The following is a 25,240-nucleotide window of genomic DNA, read 5'->3' on the forward strand; positions in this document are numbered from 1 at the left end:
TGAAAAAGCCCTCCCACCAGTAAGACTGAGGTAGCCATCCCATTTAGGACAAGCAACCAACCAGCAACATAATGAGAAAGGTAACAGAATGATCCTGGTAATAAGAGACCCACAGAGGGACCTGAACTCTGCAAACAACCTTCTGCCTTCCACCCACATGCCTTAAGGAAACCAAGCTGTCTTCGTGTCCTGAGCTGATGGTGAGGCTGCACACATGCACAGAGGACACAGGAGAAACAAGAAGGCAGGTCAGATTAGGAACCTGCCTGAACTATGAAAGAGTTCCTTAACTCTCATATAGATCCTTCAGACAGGTGGAAATCTTACTCCACCCTTTGTGGTCTGGGTGTTTGAGCATAACTCTGATCAATTATAGACCATGAAACTATGCATAATGTAATGTTGAGAGAAAGAAGCAAGACTCAAAAGAGTACATCTTTTTTAGGCATGAGCCATGTATGCTTAGCTAAGGAGCCTGAACTGTACCCTGAAATAATGAAGAATCACTAAATGATTTAACCAGGGAGTGGTGAACTGGAATTGCATTTTATAAGATCACTTTGGCAGGGTAGAAGGCAGTTTGGCAGAGGGCAAGATTAGACACAGAGAGCAAAAATAACAACTTGAATCAAGACAATGGCAAAGGAAAGGAGAGCAAACGACGCACAGGTAAGCCAGTATGAACGATTTTTAAAGGAGGACTAAACTGGTATAATGATACATTAGGTCTAGGTATTGAGGAGACAGAGGAAGGATGGTGAACTATCTACTGAAACAAAGCATTCGAATGATGAGGGGCTGAAAGATGATGAGCTCAGTTTTGATTACACAGAGCTCAAGGTTCACAGAACTCTCATATGTGAGACTGCTTATGTAATTAAACTTTGTGTAAAATCTATGCTTAGGAAAAGATAGCTACTATATGGAAGTATGGAACTGTAGTGGTCTAACACCTCAGGGTCTTGCTCCAGTTCTAGCTCAAACTTGGGCATATCAATTGCTTTCTTGGTTCTGAAGTCTATCATTTATTCAAGTTTGATACAAAATGAAGAAAATAAGACTGCCCCATATACTTACAAGAGTGCCAAGAGCATAAAAAGAATGCTGCAAAACAAGAATACATTTGATTGCTGCTATAACACACAATTTGTTCTGGAAATTGTAACTAATAATATGACCAAAATAAAGTCATAATAAATACTGGAAAAGAAACGATATTTTCACTATGTCAGATGACCTGAAAGCACCATGTAATTATTTTTAAAAGTACTAGAAGTAGGGGGCACCTGGATGGCTCAGTCGGTTGAGTGTCTGAATTCGGCTCAGGTCATAATCTCACAGTCATGAGTTCGAGCCCTGCATCAGGCTCACTGCTATCAGTGTAGAGCCCACTTCCTCTTCTATATCCCCCTCTCTCCCTGCCCCTCCCATGTGCTCACACACTCTCTCTCTCTCTCTCAAAAATAAACAAACATTTTTAAAAAAATAAAAGTACTAGAAGTAGAAGACAGTTCATTTAGGTAACCAATTCCAGAAGATACCTAGCAATATCAATCTTTAAAGTGAAAACTTACTGTTTTCCTAAAAGGTAAGACAATGTTACAGATATGTAAGTTCACTCCAAATTTATAAACTTAAAAGAACACTCATTAAAGTCTCAAATGGGAAATATACATATGAGGGAAATTCACCAAAACAATCACAACTGTACTAGGGTAGTATGATTTTTTATTATTTCTTTCACTATATTTTTACAAACATCCATTGATCATAATAATATTGTCTGTAGTTGAAGGCCTTTTCCAAGGCTTTGGAAATAAGCATTTTTCAAATTCAGACATGAAATTAACTCATAATAGGTCAGAGTACAGATATCTAAAAAGACAGAATGTCGGGGCGCCTGGGTGGCTCGGTCGGTTAAGTGGCCGACTTCGGCTCAGGTCACGATCTCGCGGTCCGTGAGTTCGAGCCCCGCGTCGGGCTCTGTGCTGACAGCTCGGAGCCTGGAGCCTGTTTCAGATTCTGTATCTCCCTCCCTCTGACCCTCCCCCGTTCATGCTCTGTCTCTCTCTTCTCAAAAAAAAAAAATAAACGTTAAAAAAAATTAAAAAAATAAATAAATAAAAAGACAGAATGTCTCCTCAGCCAGCAAGATTTGACTATAATCCTATGACAACCAAAAGAGAGTGGTCAATCATTACAACTTAAAAAAAAAAAAAAATGAAATCAGTGAAGGAAACGTCAGCAGTGTCATTACACTGTTCAAGAGAAAGATTCTTACTCTACAAACCTGAAATTACAACTTGTCCTCAATGCTCTTGCAGAGCAACATGTGTGCCACTCTTAGATTATGCCATTAAATATCTCACTTATACAACTACACATGAGAATTTGTACTCATTCTGTGCTCATACAATTGTGATTGGCCCACCCACAAAACAAAAATGAATCGTCATGATGACAGGAGCAGTCTAGTTCACTTGATAATTCTATTTATTATAAATTAATAAATTAAACTCTAATCTATATATGTTTTTGAACCTCAGGGTAAGATTCTGGGCTTTATAAACTGAATACTGTAAAGATAACTCCCCACAAGGATTTTTGAAATACAGCCTGACACCCTGCCCAGTGAATCCAAACATCACTGTTAGCTGAGAATGTACTTTAAATTGTTAAGTGTGCATAATTACTATCACAACTTAAATTTTAATTTATAAATTTGTAAAGTATTATAGTTTTCCTTTCTCTGACACTCTTGATAATCTTTAGAAATGATGTTCGAAAATATTTAATTCATAAGTGATACAACCTGTTCTTCTTGAAATGATTGCTTAAGATTTGCATATGCTTAAGTGAGAAATCATATCATAACACACAATAAATTATGAATGAAAAATCTAGTGTAACTGACTATGATTCAATGTTTATTACAAAAACACAGCATGCTGCTCCAAGTGCATTTTTCTCCTAATTGTCAAAGATAAACTTAAAAAAAAAAAAAATCTACTTTAGTCTAATCAAGAGACTGCACCAATACAATGTATTTAATCTTTATCTAGTGACATTCAGGCCCATAAATAATATTTCATTAATGTACACTGGATGGCTTAAGTAAATATAGCATTACACCAATTTAATAGAAGTAATATGCTCATAACTTCCCTAAAAAACAAGTATTAATACAGGGATATATATATATATTTTTTTTAAATAAGCTGGAGAAAAAGAAGAAAAGTTAAGCAAAAATTAAGTATTTCAAACCAACAAATGTATTTTTTACTGACATAAAGCAACATATCTAAGAAACTAGTGAAAAATGTCTTTTAGTAAACATTAAAATTGTCATTTAACTTTAGCAAAGAATCGATCGAAGCATATTCTGTACACAGAGATCAAAAAAGTAGGTATTTAATATTTTCCTTTTGAAATAAAAATAATTACTTCCAACAACTCAATGTATAAATATCACAAAAGTGAATGGGTAAGCAAAGTAACAGTAATTAAGATACTAATTCCATTATTTACTCTCTAATTTGATTATGTTTCTGATAGAAATATCTAGTTAAGCTTATATATTATCAGCAAATTTGAGACATAGTGAAGAACTAGTCTTGTCAAATATACATGGAAAGCATTTTTAACCTCTTTTTTTTTTTTAAGTTTATTTATTTATTTTGAGAGAGAGAGAGCACAAGTTGGGTAGGGGCTGAGAGAGAGAGGAGGGAGAATCCCAAGCAGGTTCTGCACTGTCAACACAGAGCCCAATCCAGGGCTTGAATTTACAAACCATGAGAGCATGACCTGAGCTGAAGCCAGATTCTTAACCGACTGAGCCACCCAGGTGCCCCTAATCCTCTTTAATAATGATGCACCTCAGAAATAATAGAAGTGAAATCTCTTTAACAGAATGAGGCTCTGCAATTCAAGATGTCATCATCTAATAGAAATTCACTCCCAATTGTCTGTTTAGTTCTCCACTTCATAAAACTCTAAATCAAAATTTGTAGAAATAATGGATAAACTTGGAAGACATTATGCTAAGTGAGAAAAGCCAGACACTAAAAGACAAATACTGTGTGATTCCAAATTCACAGTAGCCAAATTCACAGGGATATAAAGTAGAAGAGAAAGTATTCCAGAGGCTGAGGGAAGGGGGCAATAGGAAATTAGTATTTATTGGGTACAAAGTCTCAATTTTGCAATATGAAGAGTTCTGGAACTTAGTTGCAAAACAATATGAATGTACTTTACTGAGTTGTAGCCTTCAAAATGGTTAAGATGGTATATATTATATATATTATATACTTCATAATTTTAAAAATAAATTTAAAAATTGTAGAAATAGGAGCGCCTGGGTGGATGAGTTGTTTAAGCATCCAACTCTTAATTTTTCTCAGGTCGGGATCAGAACCTAAACCCCCTCACACCAGGCTCTTCTGTGCTGACAGTGTGGAGCCTGCTTGGGATTCGCTTTCTCCCCCTCTCTCTCTGCCCCTCCCCTGCTTGCTTGCTGTCTCTCTCTCTCTCAAAATAAATAAAATTAACTTTTAAAATATTATAGAAATAATATTTTATGTCTCTAGAATCTTTTCCTGAGTTCATTCATTAATTTTTAATATATAATGATAAATAAATTTAGAGTGGACTTGAAGTACTGATAATTTGAAGACAGATGGGGAAAAAAGAAAGCCAAGTTAATCATTTTTTTTTTTACTTTTTTTTTTTTTAAACCTACTGTTATATTTGATTCTCATTTAGTGAGCATAGGTTATGTTTCTTTTCTTTTTATGAAATTTATTGTCAAACTGGTTTCCATACAACACCCAGTGCTCATCCCAACAGGTGCCCTCCTCAATGCCCATCACCCACTTTCCCCTCCCCCCCACCCCTCATCAACCCTCAGTTTGTTCTCAGTATTTAAGAGTCTCTTATGGTTTGCCTCCTTCCCTCTCTGTAACTTTTTTCCCCCCTTCCCCTCCCCCCCTGGTCTTCTGTTGAGTTTCTCAGGATCCACATACGAGTGAAAACATATGGTATCTGTCTTTCTCTGCCTGACTTATATTACTTACCATTAACACCCTCCAGTTCCATCCACGTTGCTACAAATGGCCAGATTTCATTCTTTCTCATTGCCAAATAGTATTCCATTGTATATATAAACCACATCTTCTTTATCCATTGATCAGTCGATGGACATTTAGGCTCTTTCCATAATTTGGCTATTGTTGAAAGTGCTGCTATAAACATTGGGGTACAAGTGCCCCTATGAACCAGCACTCCTGTATCCCTTGGGTAAATTCCTAGCAGTGCTATTGCTGGGTCATAGGGTACATCTATTTTTAATTTTTTGAGGAACCTCCACCCTGTTTTCCAGAGCGGCTGCACCAGTTTGCATTCCCACCAACAGTGCAACAGGGTTCCCGTTTCTCTACATCCTCGCCAGCATTTATAGTCTCCTGATTTGTTCATTTTAGCCACTCTGACCAGCGTGGTATCTCAGTGTGGTTTTGATTTGTATTTCCCTGATGAGGAGTGACATTGAGCATCTTTTCATGTGCCTGTTGGCCATCTGGATGTCTTCTTTAGAAAAGTGTCTATTCATGTCTTCTGCCCATTTCTTCACTGGATTATTTGTTTTTCAGGGGTGGAGTTTGGTGAGTTGTTTATAGATTTTGGATACTAGCCCTTTATCCAATATGTCATTTGCAAGTATCTTCTCCCATTCCATCGGTTGCCTTTTAGTTTTGTTGATTGTTTCCTTTGCAGTGCAGAAGCTTTTTATCTTCATGAGGTCCCAATAGTTCATTTTTGCTTTTAATTCCCTTGCCTTTGGGGATGTGTCAAGTAAGAAATTGCTGTGGCTAAGGTCAGAGAGGTGTTTTCCTGCTTTCTCCTCTAGGGTTTTCATGGTTTCCTGTCCATTATCCATTTTGAGTTTATTTTTGTGAATTATGTAAGAAAGTGGTCTAGTTTCATCCTTCTGCATGTTGCTGTCCAGTTCTCCCAGCACCATTTGTTAAAGAGACTGTCTGTTTCCCATTGGATATTCTTTCCTCCTTTGTCAAAGATTAGCTTGCCATACTTTTGTGGGTCCAATTCTAGAGTCTCTACTCTATTCCATTGGTCTGTGTCTGTTTTTGTGCCAATACCATGCTGTCTTGATGGTTACAGCTTGGTAGAGGTTAAAGTCTGGGATTGTGATGCCTCCCGCTTTGGTTTTCTCCTTCAATATTACTTTAGCTATTTGGGGTCTTTTGGGGTTCCATACAAATTTTAGGACTGCTTGTTCTAGCTTCGAGAAGAATGCTAGTGAAATTTTGATTGGGATTGCATCGAATGTGTAGATTGCTTTGGGTAGTATTGACATTTTAACAATATTTATTCTTCTAGTCCGTGAGCACAGAATGTTTTTCCATTTCTTTGTATCTTCTTCAATTTCCTTCATAAGCTGTCTATAGTTTTAAGCATACAGATCTTTTACATCTTTGGCTAGTTTTATTCCTAAGTATTTTATGATTCTTGGTGCAACTGTGAATGGGATCAGTTTCTTTATTTGTCTTTTGGTTGCTTCATTATTAGTGCATAAGAATGCAACTGATTTCTGTACATTGATTTTGTATCCTACGACTTTGCTGAATTCATGTATCAGTTCTAGCAGACTTGTGGTGGAGTCTATCGGGTTATACATGTATAGTATCATGTCATCTGTAAAAAGTGAAAGCTTGACTTCATCTTTGCCAATTTGGATGCCTTTGATTTCCTTTTGTTGTCTGATTGCTGATGCTAGCACTTCCAACACTATGTTAAACAACAGCGGTGAGAGTGGACATCGCTGTCGTGTTCCTGATCTCAGGGGGAAAGCTCTGAGTTTTTCCCCATTGAGGATGGTATTAGCTTTTCATAAATGGAAAGCCAAGTTAATTAAATTGAGATATGTTACATCATTTTATATATGCTAGAGGTGCTTTAAAACAATCTGTACCTGGCTGTGACTTGTTAATTGTGGGAGCTAGGTGATAGGTACATGCAAATTCATTACACTATTCTCTTTACTTTTACACCTTGAAATTTTGTTATGATAAGACATTAAAAATAAAAACAGCTGTGCAAATAAGAAACGTGTAAAATTCAGGAGGGCAACAGGATTGATGGGAAGAGCAAGGTAGATTTTCTACCAAGATAGTGTTAAAGTATGGAATCAAGTAAAATGTAGAAATACTTTACAATCAATTTTTTAAAATACGAATTTTGTATAATTAGCCTAATGGTAAAGGATTTTTAAGAAAAGCAATGTGAATTAACCAGAAAGACGAGTAAAGAGAAAGAATTAAAAAATCAGTTTAGGGGAGCCTAGGTGGTTCAGTCTGTTAAATGTCCGACTTTTTATTTCAGCTCAGTTCGTGATCCCTTGGCTCAAAGGATCGAGCACCTCATCAGCTCTGGGCTGACAGCACAGAGCCTGCTTGGGATTCTCTTTCTCCCCCTCTCTCTGCCCCCCCCCCACTCTCTCTCTCTCTTTCTCTCTCTCTCTCTCAAAATAAGTAAATAAACTTTATTTTAAAAATCAGTTTAAAATTTTTAAAAATTTTTTAATGTTTATTTATTTATTTTTGAGAGATAGACAGAGCATGAGTGGGGGAGGGGCAGAGAGAGAGGGAGACACAGAATCCAAAGCAGGCTCCAGGCTCTGAGCTGTTAGCACAGAGCCTCATGAGGGGCTCAAACCCACAGAACTGCAAGATCATGACCTGAGCTGAAGTTCGACACTTCACCAACTGAGCCAACCAGGTGTCCCAAAAATCAGTTTAAATTTCTAAGAAGAAAATGAAATTGCAAACTTTTACTCTATCTAAATTAGGAAATAAGCTCTTTCAATCAACTATTCCTGAGCTGTAAAGAAAGTAATTAAAATATTTCTAGTGTGTTGCTATGTAAATTTCAAAATATAATCAAGCAGGTTTAACAAGAGATGGGAATTAATGTTGGTGGGGAGGCCCTTTAGTTCTTCTTGAACAATAACATATAAAATAGTATTAACTGTATAAAATCCAATCTCAAGATTAGGTAGAATGGTATTTTGTCTGCAGTATCTGAATATCTCTCTTGCTATTTTTGTTATACAAAAGTGAGAGAAGAAAGTTGGAAACCCACAGGAAATTATTTTATCAATAACCTGTGAAAGGTCAAATCACAGAACTGAGGTCCTAAACTAATGTATTTCTCTCTAGCAGGTAAAAACAGAAAAACAAAAAATTTAGAAGGTAAGTTGCTTTGAAGTTTTAAACTCTGCACAAATCCCCAAAGGGGGTCTAAATCTAAGATAAGGCTAAGAACATCAGTAATTACTAACAAAGTTTAGGGTAAAGAGTAAATTATGACAAGATAGAAGAAAAGGAAGCATATATGGAACGTACCTAAAAGTAGACAAAATAGTACCAAATTCAAAGCTATATATACATTACCCATACTCAATACATATTAAGATTTTGCCTCATTTGTTTCATCTATCCCTGGTTTGTTTTTTATTTTGCTAAGCTAAACTGGTATCATTTTATACTTTATTCCATAATCAAATATCCCTAACTATCTTTAAAAAGGCCCTTTTACAGTTGATTTGTCTGAGTCAGGATCACAAATTACATTAGGTTATGTGTCTTGAATTTTTGAATTCTAGAGTAGTGCTGCTCCAAGTGTGATCTGAACTGGTGTCTGTTCACGTACTGATTGTTGTTAGTCCAAAAACTATTATCAAAATCCTCACACTCTTTCCCATAGGTCAAAACGATAAATTCAGAAAAGAAAAGTAAAGACTTAGAAACTTTCATAGCAAGTTGACACTGTCAAAACATCCAAGTGCATGGTCATTGGACCTGTGACCCTGAACCAGGCTGGTGGTCATCACTGTCCCATAGTGACTCACATATGACCTAAGCTACATACTAGTCTTGCACATGGGGACCACTTACTGGTCACTGCCCAGAAAGGATATTTTAATAACAAACTTGCTAGATAGAGATGCAATCCTCTCTTCACTTCTTTATCCAACCATTAAATTTTTAAGGAAATTGGATCAGCTGTCCTTTAGATTTCTGTGTTTCCCTATTTGTTTCCTGTGATATCAATTAACTTGGTTCTCGATCAACTGACTTCTTTAATTGATTTCTATTCAGGCTCAACATTTTGAGCAAGAATATTTCATGGACTTTACTCTGTGATTCAAGTTATAAAACTTCAGCAAGTATGGGGCGCCTGGGTGGCTCAGTTGGTTGGGCAGCCAACTTCAGCTCAGGTCATGATCTCACAGCTCGAAGCCTCGTGAGTTCGAGCCCTGTGTCACGCTCTGTGCTGACAGCTGAGAGCCTGAAGTGTGCTTCCAATTCTGGTCTCCCCCTCTCTTTTTCCCTCCCCTGCTTGCTCTCTCTCTCTCTCAAAAATAAATAAACATTAAAAAAAAATAACTTCAGCAAGTATATCATATCTGGATGCACTATTTTTAGTAATGTCATAATTAATCACTAGGTTCACGTGATGATAGCTCAATCCCTCCTTTCTAAATTCCCCATCAACTTTTCACCTAATAGTTTCATCCAGTGATAACTATCACTTAATTCATTTCATTAGACATTGAAAAGTAATGATTTTCTAATTCTACCATCATTTCTATGTTTATTAGATGGAATTTTGAAAAAATAAAAGTTCCCTTATCACATTAGTCTATTTAGTTACCATGAAATATAGATCATACAGAAAAAGTAAGATAAATGTTTATCTCTTTCCTTTTGACTAATAATTTTCTAACAAAAATCTTGATGTCCTAGATTCTCCCAATAATGTTCAATGGAGACTCTTCTACTCTATTCTCTCCTGTGTCTGTTCATTCTATCATTTTCTCTCTCTGTCTCTCTTTCTCTTTTATGAACTCTTGGATTTTGAAAATACTTGTCTTTCAAGCGGTTGCATTCGTTGTTATTTGCCATCTTTTGCTCTTCCTTATCCTACAAGACTCAGAATAATATACCAAGACCAGTACAGTTGGTGCTAAATACACTTAAACAGAACTTTGTGAAAAGTTAACTGCAATTTCATTTATAGCATTATTTCTGTAATAAAAGACACTGAAAATTTCAAACAACTAGCTAAAAATTATAACCATAATTTGGCTTTCCATGTGCCAGAAACAGTGCTAAACTCTTTGAATGTAAATCTCATTTAATCTACACAACTACGAGGTTGTATGGTGGGTATTATTTTTATTCCTATCTTACAAAAAAAGAAAATAAAGGGTGCGTAGGTGGCTCAGTTGGTTAAGCATCTGACTTCGGCTCAGGTCATGATCTCACAGTTTGTGGGTTTGAGCCCTGCATCGGGCTCTGTGCTGACAGCTCAGAGCCTGGAGCCTACCTCAGATTCTGTGTCTCCCTCTCTCTCTGTTCCTCCCCCACTCACACTCTTTGTCTCTGAAAAATGAATAAACATTAAAAAAAATTTTTTTTTAAAGAAAAGAAGTTTGGAGACGTTAACTAACTTGGCCAAAATCCAGCTAGTAAAGGGTAAAGGAAGGATTTATAGCCATGTTAAAGTCTAAAGCTAATGCTCTTAAACTGTATCTTTAATATCTGACAAACCATTCTGTTAAACAATGGCTTTCAACAAGAGTGTACCACCTCCCTGACAGGTTTGTAAATGTTGGGGGTACGGAAACAAGAACAGTCCTGTCCAGATGCCAAGAGCATGCAGTCCACTGAAAAATAATGACTTAGAACTATTCTCCATATTCCACATACCTTTAAAATATAAAAATTGAAACTATTTTGATGACTTTAAGAAACTGTTTTATTTTTAAATTTTTAAATTATTTATATGTTTCATTAATTCACACTGCCCTTCTCATTAACTTTTCAGGGGAAGTAATGTTTTGCCTTATCTGTAAAGTTGAATTTAACCAATTCTCTAAATATTGTCATGATTCTTTTAAATTTAAGAAATAAAATGGATGGTGCCAAATCTATTTATAAACAGTCCTGAAGGTATGAGTGACAATATGGGTACTCCTTAAAGGAGGCACTCTATATAGGGATAAACAGGATTCTTCTTAAAAAAGATTTTTTTTTAATATTTTTTTTTTTTGAGAAGGAGAGACAGAGAGCATGAGCAGGGGAGGGGCAGAGAGAAGGAGAGACAGAATGAAGCAGGCTCCATACTCTCAGCTTTCAGCACAGGGCCCGACACAGGGCTCGAACTCACGAACCTCAAGATCATGACCTGAACTGAACGAAGTAGGACACTTATCCAACTGAGCCACTCAGGCACCCCACCAAGATTCTTCTTAAATATAACTTGCAGGAAAAAAAATAATGGTTTTTAGGGGTGGAGGGAAGCATTACGAAGGTATACAAGGATATACAAGGTGATGTATATGTTCACTCTCTTCAATGTATTGAGGGCTCATAGGTTTATATACACATCAAAACATCAAACTGTGTACTTTAAATATGTTCAGCTTGTTGTTTCCCACCTATACTTAAAGACAACTATGTTTTAACAAAATAAAAATAAACTTCTGGAGCCTATAAAGTAAAACAACAGTATAAGTATTCTCCTCAACAGTCCCACAAAAAAAATGAGATATAATACATATGTAAGGTTTGAAAGAAATAACCAAGTGACTGATTCATAATCTACTTCATAAAACTAACACAAAACTGCAGAAATTAAGTGGCAAAAATACTAACATCCCAAAATTCAGAAGAAAGGTATGTGCTTTGCCTAGAGCCCCCTTTACTAAGATCAACACCATGCACTGAGGCAGGGCGAGGTAAGAAACCACAGTCCTACCACACACACACCCAATCCCAGAAGTCATCAACTGGCCACACATATCCTACATACTATACATCACCGGCATGTTAGATTTGGTCCTGACTTTGAAAAATCTTTTTTAATTAGTTACCAATATTTGAAAATTTAGAGATTTCTCCCCCCTAGATCTTTTTCACTTTTCTTGGAAAATCTGGTAACCCCTGGGTCCATGTTCCCAACCTGGCAATAAGACAAGCACTCTGGTCAGCTACAGGCCATAGGATTCAGTGTCCATATTGTCTTGTACCTAGCAGCTTGACCCTTTTATGTTACCATGCCCAGATTCCAAGGTTTTTGAGTTTGCAGTTCTTGCCCTAAGGCTATAAAGATCTTCTCTAAACAGTGTTTTGTTTTCTTTTGGTACTATCTATGGGCTCACCCCCACATTAAAGAAAACTGCCCTTAATTAGAGGTGCAATTCTCATTCCAAGGGTAGGGAACTTTCCTAACTCAGCAGGCAGTGGCAACAAACAAGGAGCCAAACACAGCCATCCCTATCTATCCCTGAAGCAGAGGCGAGACAAGAATAAAAACAAATCCTGGAACCTAGTTTTTGATGCACTAGTTTCAACAAATTCAATGAGGAAATTTCGAACAGGTATTTAAGGATTATTTTAGGAATCTCCCTCCTAGAGACCTACCCCAGCACCCCCCAACATGTGCATGCATGCAAGCAAACACACACACACACACACACACACACACACACACACACACACATAAACACAGTCCCAGCTCCCTCCCTAACCCATTCAGGTCCTTGAAATGGTAACTGGAGTATCTATTATTCTACCTCCAGCTTAAGACAAAAGAAAATTTCTTTTTTTTTTTTTTTTTTAATTTTTTTTTAATGTTTATTTATTTTTGAGACAGAGAGAGACAGAGCATGAACAGGGGAGGGGCAGAGAGAGAGGGAGACACAGAATCTGAAACAGGCTCCAGGCTCTGAGCTGTCAGCACAGAGCCCAACGCGGGGCTCGAACTCACGGACCGTGAGATCATGACCTGAGCCGAAGTCGGACACTTAACCGACCGAGCCACCCAGGCGCCCCAAGAAAATTTCTTTTTTAAAAAATCTGGTGAGGGACACCTGGGTGCCTCAGTGGGTTAAGCATTGACCTCTTGATTTGGGCTCTGATCATGATCTTGCTGTTGGTGACTTCAGGCCCCACGTTAGGCTCTGAGCTGACAGTGTGGAGCCTGCTTGGGATGCTCTCTCTCCCTCTCTCTTTCTGCCCCTCTCCTGCTCATTCTCTCTCTCTCAAAATAAATAAATAAACTTTTTTAAAAAATCTGGTAAAAAGAAAAACTTTCAAAGAAATAACCATCAAATTATTACAGGTCAAAAGAGGTCAGAAAGCTATACTCATTCAATGAATAAACAACCAGCACTTTCTAAAATCATTATATATCAGAAACAATGATATTAAAGTTAATGAAGGAGATATGTTATTACTATTACTTATTTTTCTACTCAATTCATAAAATAAGAGAAATATTACAAAGAAGGCAACAAAAATTCCTCATTTGCAGATGACCTCACTCTACCTTAGAAGTCACAAGAGAAATCACTGAGACTAAAAGGAGAACTCAGGTGATGGTATGGTCACAAAGTTGACATACAAAACAGCAACTCTTTAATATGTCAATAATCACAGAAGAAATAAGATGAATAAACTCAAAAAGAATAGCAAACAAAATTATAAAATACTCAGGAAAAAGATTAATAATAGGTGCTAATAATAAGGTCATGTTATCCTGGAGCAGGAGATGCCACAGAGGCTTAAGAACTGTCCAATAGGGCTGGAGTCTCCCCTGACACTCCCCACCCCAACCCCCATGAAAGCTTAGCTGGCATATGACCCAAAGGAAATCATGGTTTCTCTCTCCAGTGGCACTCTAGACTGAATCAAGACCTGGATTTCCCTGGCCTAGTTCTGAATCATAGGAATCAGTTCAAAACTATTCACATTTCTCAGAATTCATACAGAAAACAGCCAATAAGCAAAAAAACAGGAATCACCACTTTTTTAGGAACGAGATTAAGACATCAAACAAAGGAAACATCCTCTCTGAAAATTATCTCAATGAACTCTTTAAAAGCTTGTGGCAGAGAATCTTAACTAAATGTCTGTGTGGAAATAGATAAGTACATAGACCTTTCACACTGTTATTACCAAATAGAATCAAAAGAAAGAATGTTTTGGAATGTGTTTACGATATTAAGAAATTCCCAATTAATTCAGTTCTCAGTATTTCAGAATTTGTGATTGTTTGACTATGATTTGGTTTCAGGATTATCTTTCCACTCTCTGGACAAAAGTACTTTCCTAAGAAAATTAATAGTGTAAATAAATGGTTTGAAGCACCACAGAAGCATCTGTTTACATTCAGATAGTTAATATGCTAAGCATTCTTATCTATTAAATTAAAGAAGGTCACCTAAGGACTTTTCTAGATAATACTTCATTAGCTTAATTATAATGAGTATATATCATTGAAGCAATAAAATGGACATCTGTTTTAAAACATCTTCAATTCAAGCCTTTTACTAAATCAAACTATCTTTCACATATTAGTTTCAATTACTGAGGTTTACATGGTCAAAAAAAAACAAACCTTCATTTATATAGAATATAAAAATTTCTGTTCTTACCTTCAAAGTTCTCCATTCCCAGCCATCACCTATCTGCTGTGAATGTCTAATGAACTCTGCACAACAATGCTGGAATGTTTTTTCTCCAAAGAACTCATCTTCTTCCATACTAAATGATAACTGCAATATAAAAACTAAGTATAAGCATCAGCTGTGGAATGAATGCTAAAAGTAATTCTGCTAAATCACTTATTTCTTCAAACCAAAATTTGGGACACTGAACGGAAAATATTCTCAGAGCCATTCCAAAAAAGTGTCACATTTCCATCTTTCTCAGTCTATCCCCATTTTTTAATCAGGAAGAAAATGTGATCAACATGAAAACTGAAAACCTAGATTTATGGGGCGCCTGGGTGGCTCAGTTGGTTATGCATCCAAAAGCGTCCAACTTCAGCTCAGTCATGATCTCTCAGGTTCATGAGTTCCAGCCCGGTATCAGGCTTTGTGCTGACACCTCAGAGCCTGGAGCCTGCTTTGGATTCTGTGTCTCCCTCTCTCTCTGCCACTCCCCCACTTGTGCTCTATTTCAAAAATAAACATTTAAAAAAAAATTTTTTTAACCTAAATTTATAACAAATGTGTATCTAGGGTTCAAAAAGTTAATCTGTCCATAAATTTAGTTTCCAGAGCTTAATTTTATCTCACTTCTTCTAAGCTAATGTTTCCAAACAATCTCTTCAGAGCTTCCTTCTCTACTTCCTACCTTACTTAGCCCTTACGTAGATAGCATGGCAGTGCTTAGTAGAGCTGAGCTGGTCTTCACACTTATTAGAGTTCACCTCTCTAACAAATGATGTTCTAAAGCCTGAAAGTATTAGTTCTTCAAGGTGTAAAGTTAGGATCACCTTAGTAATTACCTACTTTATAGAATCTACAAATGTGACAAATCAAGGAATAGCCACATATTTGTTACATAAGTATGTCCGAAACATAAAGTATTTATAAAAAGAGAATTTTAAAGATAGAAAGAAACTGATACATTATGTAATTTAAGTCCCTTAATGAGAAAAATTAGACCAAGTGAATTCCCATGGTCTCCTCTTTGGTGAAAAGCACCATCAAGAAAATTAGCACTTGTTGACTGCTTACTTTGTCAAGCACAATGCTAAATACTTTAGATTCCCATTTAACCCTCACACAACCCAAAGACTATTGTTATCCTCATTCCCCAAATGAAAAGGAGAAAGTAACCTGCTCAAGAAATGCAAATGAGAAAGGATTCAAACCCCAGGAGGGCTCCAGGGCCAATGATCTGTCTATACTAGCTGATTCTCAGTGCAGTATTCTTTCTGATTATTCAAATTTAGTATGACCTATACAAGCATTTGTTCACTCATACAACAAATATATACTTAATATCTATGGTAGGTACTGTGTGTGGTGAAGGTTAGATATACAAAATGAAAAATATGTATATATATACAGCCCCTGCCTTGTATGAGCTCACACTGTAATAAAGGGAGATAAGCAATAAAAATCGTTACAGTAGAAACTCCCTTAACCAACTTCCATTCAACCAACTTGCCAGGTTAATCAAAATAGTATCCATCCCCTCAGTAAAACACTGACTGGTGTCTACAACATTCTGATCATGAAGCACCTCCTTCCCATCAGTTGAGTTTATGTTAACAAACCACATGTGTATATTATAAATACTACTTTAATTAAATACTCCACAAACCAAACCAATAAAATATAAGTAAAAAAAAATAATAACTCTTATTTCTATGATTTAATGCCTCAGAAAGACTTTATAACAGTAAGTCTCCATAAGAAAAAGAAACTATCATTGAAGTAGGTATGGACAATGTAACCGAAAAAATCGGTGGGGGAAAAACCAAAAAAAATGGTGGGGGGAAAACCATACAAATCTAGGATTCCATGCTCAGACTGCTACATGAATGGCTTGAATTCTTTCTTTTAAACCAACATTGGAGGGGCTCCTGGGTGGCTCAGTCGGTTGAGCATCCAACTCTTGATTTCAGCTCAGGTCATGATCCCAGTGCTGCAGGATTGAGCCCTGCACTGGGCTCTGCACTGAGCTTGGAGCCTGCTTAAAATTCTCCCTCTCTCTCTCTCTCCCTCTCCCCTGCTTGTGCTGAAAAGAAAAAAATAAAATGGAAATATAGAGGATGCATTCTGGGTTCCAAATTAATGAAGGAAGAATGAATTCCAACCAATTACCCATACTCAAAGAAAATCCCTTAGTCATACATGAGACAACTGGCAAATGAATGTATTTCTGTTCTAAGTATTTTTCTTAAGTATTTTAACTCTAGCTTTAATCAACGTCTTCAATTAATTGCTCAACTCTTAATTCTCACAGCACTGGAAAACAGGACTTCTATTTAAAGTACACACAAATGATGGAGTCCCTTATAAAGAGGGGATAGTGTGGGAGGGTGTGTGGGTGGGCATGAAGATGAATCTTTAAGGTATATAAGAGTTTTTGTAGAGCAGATTGTCAGTGGGTGAAGCACAAGGGTTAGAACAGTAGTCTAAGCAGGAAAAATGGTATGAACAAAGGCAAGTTAGGGTGTAGAGAACACTAAGACTGATCTCAGAAACATGATGCAGGAAGTATAGAAGGTATAGGGAGATAGAGATAGTCTAGTCATATGCAAATTAAACTTGGCTGCCCTCTACTGGAGCTGAAAGACAGAGTGAAGGCCTCAAAGATACTAGATGGAAGAGTTCTAAACTTCTTGAAGGGAGGTTTGTGTGCCATGCAAGAGTTTGGACTACAAGGTAGTTGTGATTACCTTCAGCAATAATCAGTTCACCACATATGGGAACCAGCAGGGAGCTGCATTGGGCACACATGCAAAGCTAAGGTTTTGCTGGGTGGATTCAGTGTATGGATACATATAGAAGAAGGAATAGAATATGCTAGTGAGAATAGTTCAGAGTTTAGGTAGGAAACATACCAAAAGAAGACTGAAGGGGCTATGAAAATATGGTAGTATCAAAGAGTATTAAATACCAAAAGGGCTAACAACAACCATAGTGAAAGGAAGGAAAAGGAAGCCTAGGAAGACTATGAGACTTTAGAACTTCAGGAGAGCTTACCAAGTTTATAAAGTAACTTAGAGAAGAAGGTCACTGGAACTCAGTAAGTTTAGATAATTATGAGACTTGAAGTGCCTGGGTGGCTCAGTTGGTTATGCATCCGACTCTTGATTTTGGCTCAGGTCATGACTCTGTGAGGTCGGGCTCTATGCTGACAGCACAGAGCCTGCTTGGGATTCTCTCTCTCCTTCTCTCTCTCTGTCCCTCCCCTGCATGCTCACTCTCTCTCTCTCTTTCTCTCACTCTCTCAAAATAAATTAATAAACATTTAAAAAAAGAAAACTATGAGGCTTAAGTTTGCTGTTTTCCACATGGATACTGAAGTTACTTAGAATTATTTGGAGCGCCTGTGGGGGTGGAGAGCTCTTTAAATAAGGTGGAAGATCAAATGAAAAATTTGTAAATGACAAGGGACAAATGGTAGGAAATGGAAGAGCACAGAGATGATAAGTGATACATGGTGTATAATCCTGAGTTCATCAAGAATAAGCACTAATAAACATACATGTGATCCTGATGAGTTAGAACACAGCCTTGGATTCCTCCTCAAGATGGTGGTAAAAGTAGCCAGTAGGGACAGTATGTAAGGAAAAAAACAAAAACAAACAAACAAAAAACCTAGCTTGCTATGTCTGGTGGAGCTGAATTTCATAGGATACGAAAGTCCTCAAAAAGAGCTTCCAAGGAGCCGCAAAGGAGCAACGATATTGACAAGAGGCTAGAGAAGCAGTGACCTAAAATTGGCTCTGGGGTAGGTAGTGGAGGCTACCAGCAGTCTCCATACCCTGAAATTTATAGGGTGGAGGAAGCAGCAGCTTCCACTCAAAGAACTTCAGTTTTTGTTTGTTGTTCTTTGTTTCAAAGCCAAGTTTCCTTTAAAACTAGTTAGTGGAAGCAATGACCTGTGAAGATGTTAACGTCATGTGATATGTAAGTGTGAAAACTGATCCACACTACATCCACTCAGCACCCCCACCCTAGAAATTCACAATACACACTGTGGTGGGGAAACTACTAACTTGGGGTTTCCTGATGCTTTTAACCATAAAATTCTTTTTCTGGGAATACTTAATTTACTTCACAGAATGTAGTAAAGACAATAATGGGTTTAGGATTTATATGTTTGTTTATTGCAGATGTGTGCTCCTGAAATCACAACGGAAAATCTGAGAGGGTAAGAAAACAGTGGGAGAATAGGTTTGGGAAAAGAAAGCAGCAAGCACAGGAATGGAAGTACATAAGAGACAATAAAGTACCAGTACTCAGTACTTCTACTGAGGCAGTCATCAAATGTTTCAGGTATGGATGAGAGATCTCCGGGTTACATACCAAATCCCGGTTAAGCAGCTTCAGTGCATACACAAGTTGAGAAAGTGATACCTAAGAAAGAAGACACTAAAAGGAAGAACGGAAGCCAACTTAGCAAAGGAGGGAGGCAAAGGAACAGGATGCACAAAAATCTGAACGTAAGGGAAAGTCTGGTAATTGAAGAACTCTTGCTTAACTGAAATACAGAGGTAGAAGAGAGGTACTGAGAGAACTACTGCTGATGAAGACAAAAGAGCCTGGTACCCTGAGGGCTCAAAAGGGTGTTGAAAGTGGGGGGAATCTGATCATATTTGCATTCTGGCTTCCAGGAGGGACTACAGGCTTTGCCTGACTAAATGAAGACCAGTTGATAGTCTCTAGCAATAATCCAGGAAAGACAAAATGACGCTAAACAGAGCCAAACACTGGAGGTACGGTAGAAGAGGGAGGGATTCAAAAGACATTTTGCTGGTATACTCATTACAACTGGTGATCTTGATATGTGAGGGATAGATGAGAGAAAAGATTTAAGAGAGATTCCCAGCTCTTCACCCTAGGTAGTGGTGTACTGAGCAAGAGCAGGTTTGGGGACTGAGATGGGCTTAATTTAACCACACTGAGCTTGAGTTTAAAAAGCCTGTGGAATAACCACATGAAGGGAATCTAGCAGGCATTTGGAGATGAATCTGGAATTCAGAAGGAAAGAGAGCTGGGCCAGAAATATTGATTGTAAATCAACATTACGTAAACAAGAGAACACATATGATGACTCAGAGAGAGGATACAGAACTAGAATAGGGAGACCAAAAAGGAGCAGTCAGAAAATTAGGGGTTTTTTTAACTATATAATGACCCTGACATATATTGAGATACTAAATCAAACAAAAATTGAATGTAATTCATTTAAAAAAATACTAATATATTTTGGCATATTTTATAAATTCCAAACAAGCCCTTATTTAACAACAAAATTGAACTAAAGTAAAAACACTCCATTCCCTAAGCCCCCCCCAGTTACTTGAGGTTTACCTAACTATTCAAAATGTTAGTTGAAACATAAAATTTCACTCAATAGCCATAGTTTATCTAATTAACAGCTCTGTGCCAGTAGCAAGATGACAGCACATCAAAGCACCAATTAATATTTGGTTGAATACTTTTAAAATTATCTAAGGACTGGGCTTTGCTGAAGGATGTTACATATAATAATACATACACTTATGGCTTGATTACAAAATTAAGAACTATATTATATTAAAATGATATCCATCTCAATTTGAATCATTATATCATAATGAAATATCACTGAATAATTATTGTCTCTTTGCTCAAGTAAGAATATTTCAACTTTCTAAAAATGAAAACATAATACAATCAACTTTTTTTTTTAATTTTTTTTTTAACATTTATCTATTTTTGAGACAGAGAGAGACAGAGCATGAACGGGGGAGGGGCAGAGAGAGAGGGAGACACAGAATCTGAAACAGGGTCCAGGCTCTGAGCTGTCAGCACAGAGCCCGACGCGGGGCTGGAACTCACGGACCATGAGATCATGACCTGAGCCGAAGTCGGACGCTCAACCGACTGAGCCACCCAGGCACCCCTACAATCAACATTTTTATATACACTTTTCAAGCTGTAATACACTGGTCTCTACCAAGTTTATAGACTAGTAGAGGCAGAAATGGGAATATTAGAACTTCCTACTATGAGATGCCTCAAATTATGGCCAAAAATGGAAATAACCACAACTGCAGCTTAATAAGCAAAAATGGCAAGAATTTATTTTGCAAATATAAAACCTTAGACATGTGAACTTCCTCGGTTTCCAGACATAAGCTTAAAAATAAATTCAGACTTGGGGCGCTTGGGTGGCTCAGACGGTTAAGCATCCGAGTTCGGCTCAGGTCATGATCTCACAGTTTGTGGGTTCAGGCCACGCATCAGGCTCTGTGCTGACAGCTCAGAGCCTGGATCCTGCTTCAGATTCTGTGTCTCCCTCTCTCTCTGTCCCTCCCCCACTCACACTCTGTCTCTCTCTGTCTCTCAAGAATAAATGTTTTAAAAAAATTAAAAAGATAAATAAATAAATTCAGACTAGAGGTGACAACAGAACACAAGTGAACTCTCTCTCAGTAAAAAGACTAATTCCAATTCTCATCTCATCCTAAACAATGAACCTCTCATTTCTTACTATAAATAAAAGTTAGAAGGGAGTCAGAGCTCTTTCGTGCCATAAAATGTAGGTTGTTAATACATCTATTTTGCTGGAGTCTTACTCCTGCTGGAAAGCTATTTGATTTTTTTTTTTTAAGCTCAAATAATCAAAACCTTTTTTTTTAACTGCTTCAGCAGAGGCTAAAGATTGGGAAGGTAGAATAATTTTTCTCCCCATCAAGTGAAAGCAGTCTTTCTAAACTAGAGGTTAGCCCTAAGACTAGACAGTGTGAAGAAGCTTATTCTGCTGCTATTAAATATCTTTTCAGAAAAACAGCCCCTGTGAATTCTAATACTGTGTATAATCATTGCTCAAATGATCCTTTTTAGTTAGAAACAATTTTTTTCACTACCATTTTCCACTTTTTTCATGTGCTTTTTAATCTAATGTGCGGGGAACTGATTGGTTTTAATTTATTTTATTTTAGTTTTAGTTTATGTCAAAGACATTTCTTTTGATGAACCTATAAATCAATGTACATTAGAATCAAAGTGAGACTAAAACACTTAAAGAAATATAACTAAGTTTCCCCAGAACACAAGATCATTTACAAAAAACGTGATTATAACAGAATATACCATGAATACCTTTAAACATTAAAGGTAATTTTTAACTAATACTAGGAAACTTCCTCTGTATTTCTCCCTCCCTGCAGCAATACCACATTATTATAAATTTATATTTAGGGGCGCCTGGGTGGCGCAGTCGGTTAAGCGGCCCACTTCGGCTCAGGTCACGATCTCGCGGTCCGTGAGTTCGAGCCCCGCGTCGGGCTCTGTGCTGACAGCTCGGAGCCTGGAGCCTGTTTCCGATTCTGTCTCCCTCTCTCTCTGCCCCTCCCCTGTTCATGCTCTGTCTCTCTCTGTCCCAAAAAAAAAAAAAAAAAAAAAAAAAAGTTGAAAAAAAAAATTTATATTTAGACTCTTTCCAAAAACAAAACAAACAAAACAAACAAAAAATACATGTAATTACTAGATAGGGGTGTTAAACTGAACCCAATACCATTATAAGAATTTGGTTTGAATTCATTTAGCTAATCACTTACCTAGCAAGGCTCTTGGGCAGTGGTCCTCAAATTTCAGAGAGCAAAGAAGCAGTCAGGGTACAAATTTAAATGTGGAATCTAAGGCCCAGATCAGGGAGATTACCTGATTCTGAAGGCCTCCAAACACACATTTGTAGTTAGCACCAGAGATAGTTTCCAGGAAGAAGTATGTTAGGAAATTGAGACAAAAGACGGATTGTTTTGATATGGCTAGCGAATGACCTGGATTTCAAGGCATTTGACAGCCTGGCTGGAGCACAGCAGGGATAGCCCTGGTTATCCAATAAATAGCATGGGGAAGCAGCAAAAGGGAGAAAGTTTGGTTCAGTCTTGACAGCCACTGACCAGTGAGCCCAGCACTCCCTTCCTGCCATCCCACTAAAATATGTATCCCAAATGAAGTTCAAACGGGATACAACATTATACCTGGAATGTAACTGAAGGATGTTAATCGGTATCTGATGCTGGCTGTGGCCTCTAGCAGCAGGAAGTCCAGTTAGGAAGAATATAAAAAAGCATCTCACTCTACCTCATTCTGTATTTCCTCAAAAAAAAAAAAAAAAAAAAAAAAAGGGAGCGTGAGGTGCTTCTTCCACTACTGGCTTCCAAGCCCATTGGTGATTCTCTCTCAAGGCAGTTTTCTCTCAACAATATAATGCTCATGACCAGAGCTGGAAGGTAAAGCCAAGTGGAGCACTGCATGCTACAGTGTAAAGTCAGCCCTAGGTAGCTGTGGGGACAGGAGGAGCACTCAGAAGAGTGCGACCTTACCACTACCACTTCCTCTGCAAAAACTCAAAAAACAGTAAACCATTTCAAATCACACAAAATCACTCCCCTTGTTATACACACAGGACAGAAAAATGAAAGAGTAGGAAAGGAAGGCCTCTTCTGAGTACACAAAGATCTGTCATTCATTAATTTGACTGTATCTTTGAACACTCTCCTACCTCACACGTAGAGGAAGAGCACTGCCTTACCTAGATGTAGGGAGAGTAGTGCAGAGAGCTTGCTCACTCTGACCACAGTCAGACAGTCCCTACACAAGTCCCTCTTCTGTCAAGGTAAGAAAATCAAAAAAATCAGTAACAGTATGGGACCAAGGTGACGCTCTTGCACCGTAAGAAAAAAGAACACTGCCATAAAGAGAAAGAGAGAAGGGCACCTGAGTGGTTCAGTCAGTTGAGCATCTGACTTCAGCTCAGGTCATGATCTCATAATTTGTGGGTTCGAGCCCCACATCAAGCTCTGTGCTGACAGCTCAGAGCCTGGAGCCTGCTTCAGTCTGTGTCTCTCTGTCTCCGCCCCTGCCCCACTCATACTCTGTCTCTCTGTGTCTCAAAAATAAAATAAAAACATTTTAAATAATCAAGATGATTGTTAAAAAAAAAAGAGGAAGAGAGAAAGCTTGCTTCTGTGTTGGGCTTACACTGGGAATCAGGAGAAAACTTGGAAATTATCTACTTTACATTCCCAATTGAAAAAGAAAAAGGGAAAAGAAAAATACAGCCTCCAAAAGCAAGAGATGAGGGAGGGGAACCATAGCTGAGAGTGTAAAAGAAAGTGGATAAGAAAAAAACTGGGAGTTCAAATATATAATAATAGTAGAGATTTAAAATCTATATGAGAGGCAATACAGAGAAGTACAGAAGCTGGCAAAAATCTAATTAGTATTTTATTTTATTTTATTTTTTTTTTTTTCAACATTTTTTATTTATTTTTGGGACAGAGAGAGACAGAGCATGAACGGGGGAGGGGCAGAGAGAGAGGGAGACACAGAATCGGAAACAGGCTCCAGGCTCCGAGCCATCAGCCCAGAGCCTGACGCGGGGCTCGAACTCACGGACCGCGAGATCGTGACCTGGCTGAAGTCCGACGCTTAACCGACTGCGCCACCCAGGCGCCCCTAATTAGTATTTTAACATATACATGTGAGTTGATCTCCTAACACAGAAGGAAAAGGACCAAGATGTAAACAAAGCATATTGATAGATTAGAGGACAAAGACCACAAATCCAACCTACAATTAACTGGCATTTCTGAACTGAAATCATAGGCAAACATACCACTGAAAAATTACTCCTGAGCTAGAAAAAAAAAAAAAAAATCAAACATATTTACTTTTATAAATTGAGAGGATTCACTGTTTTTCTGAGAAAACTGTTGGGGGAAAATATCTATGCCTAGAGGTAGCAGAGTGGAATATCTTATTTTAAAAAAATAAAAAGGAGGGGAACCTAAGGGCCTCAGTCGGTTGAGGGTCCGACTTTGGCTAAGGTCATGATCTCACAACTTGTGGGTTCGAGCCCCGCGTCGGGTTCTGTGCTGACAGCTCAGAGCCTGGAGCCTGCTTTGGATTCTGTGTCTCCCTCTCTCTCTGCCCCTAACCCACTCGCATTCTGTCTCTGTCTCTCAAAAATAAATAAACATTAAAATAAATAAATAAATAAATAAATAAATAAATAAATAAATAAATAAAGGAAAAAAACAAAGATGCAGAAAAAAGAGTTTATCTACACGGGAACAAAAATTAAAGTAGCCTCAGCCATCTCCTCCACAGCAGGGAACACCAAAAGTCGATAGAGCAATGTCTAAACATCTGAAAATTTCTGACTTACAAGTTTGCATCTTAGCACCTATAACACAGTCAGGCACACTGTAAACAAATAAAAGTTGCAATGAAGAAAAGAAAATTAAAAATTTAAATGAATTTATTTTATATATCTCTACCTATTGTTTCCTTCTTCTACTTTCAAGTTTATTCACCAATTGGTCTTTTCCCATTCAAACAACAGATTTATATGACATCTAATCTTTCTGATACCAGTGTCATTATTTTTATAAGAAGATTATCATATTTTTATATAAAACAAGACTTTTCTGTAAGCACACAAGAGAAATTGATCCACCATTGGTGATGATTTGAGCTCTTTGTGCTTTTGAATACTGAGTGGGACTTGTAGAGACTAACTTGTCTGCATGTATGCTAATTAGGCCAGAACCAGGAACTAATGGTATATGAGTTTGACCAAAGTTATTCCACAAATAAGGAGATACAGAAAAAGTCGGTATCAGAAACTAC

General features: G+C 37.5%; 1 protein-coding gene across 15 annotated transcripts in view; it reads right to left on the reverse strand.

Moving 5' to 3' along the window:
• ATG10 (autophagy related 10) overlaps positions 1-25,240 on the reverse strand; it is a 449,505-nt gene that overhangs the window by 242,834 nt on the left and 181,431 nt on the right. For 13 of the 15 annotated variants that reach the window (XR_009261140.1, XM_058728154.1, XM_058728123.1 and 10 more), the window contains one exon: positions 14,519-14,638. Coding sequence is in view for 14 of the 15 variants with exons in the window: in XM_058728154.1 (XP_058584137.1) it covers positions 14,519-14,638 (120 nt within the window). In the remaining variant the exon portion in view is untranslated. Of the gene's footprint in view, positions 1-14,518; positions 14,639-22,158; positions 22,383-22,584; positions 22,703-25,240 lie in introns of those variants that run through there. The other 2 variants (XM_058728195.1, XM_058728224.1) reach the window with 2 other exon arrangements.

Source organism: Neofelis nebulosa, chromosome 1 (genome assembly GCF_028018385.1).
Source record: "Neofelis nebulosa isolate mNeoNeb1 chromosome 1, mNeoNeb1.pri, whole genome shotgun sequence".
Classification (NCBI taxonomy): Eukaryota; Metazoa; Chordata; class Mammalia; order Carnivora; family Felidae; genus Neofelis; species Neofelis nebulosa.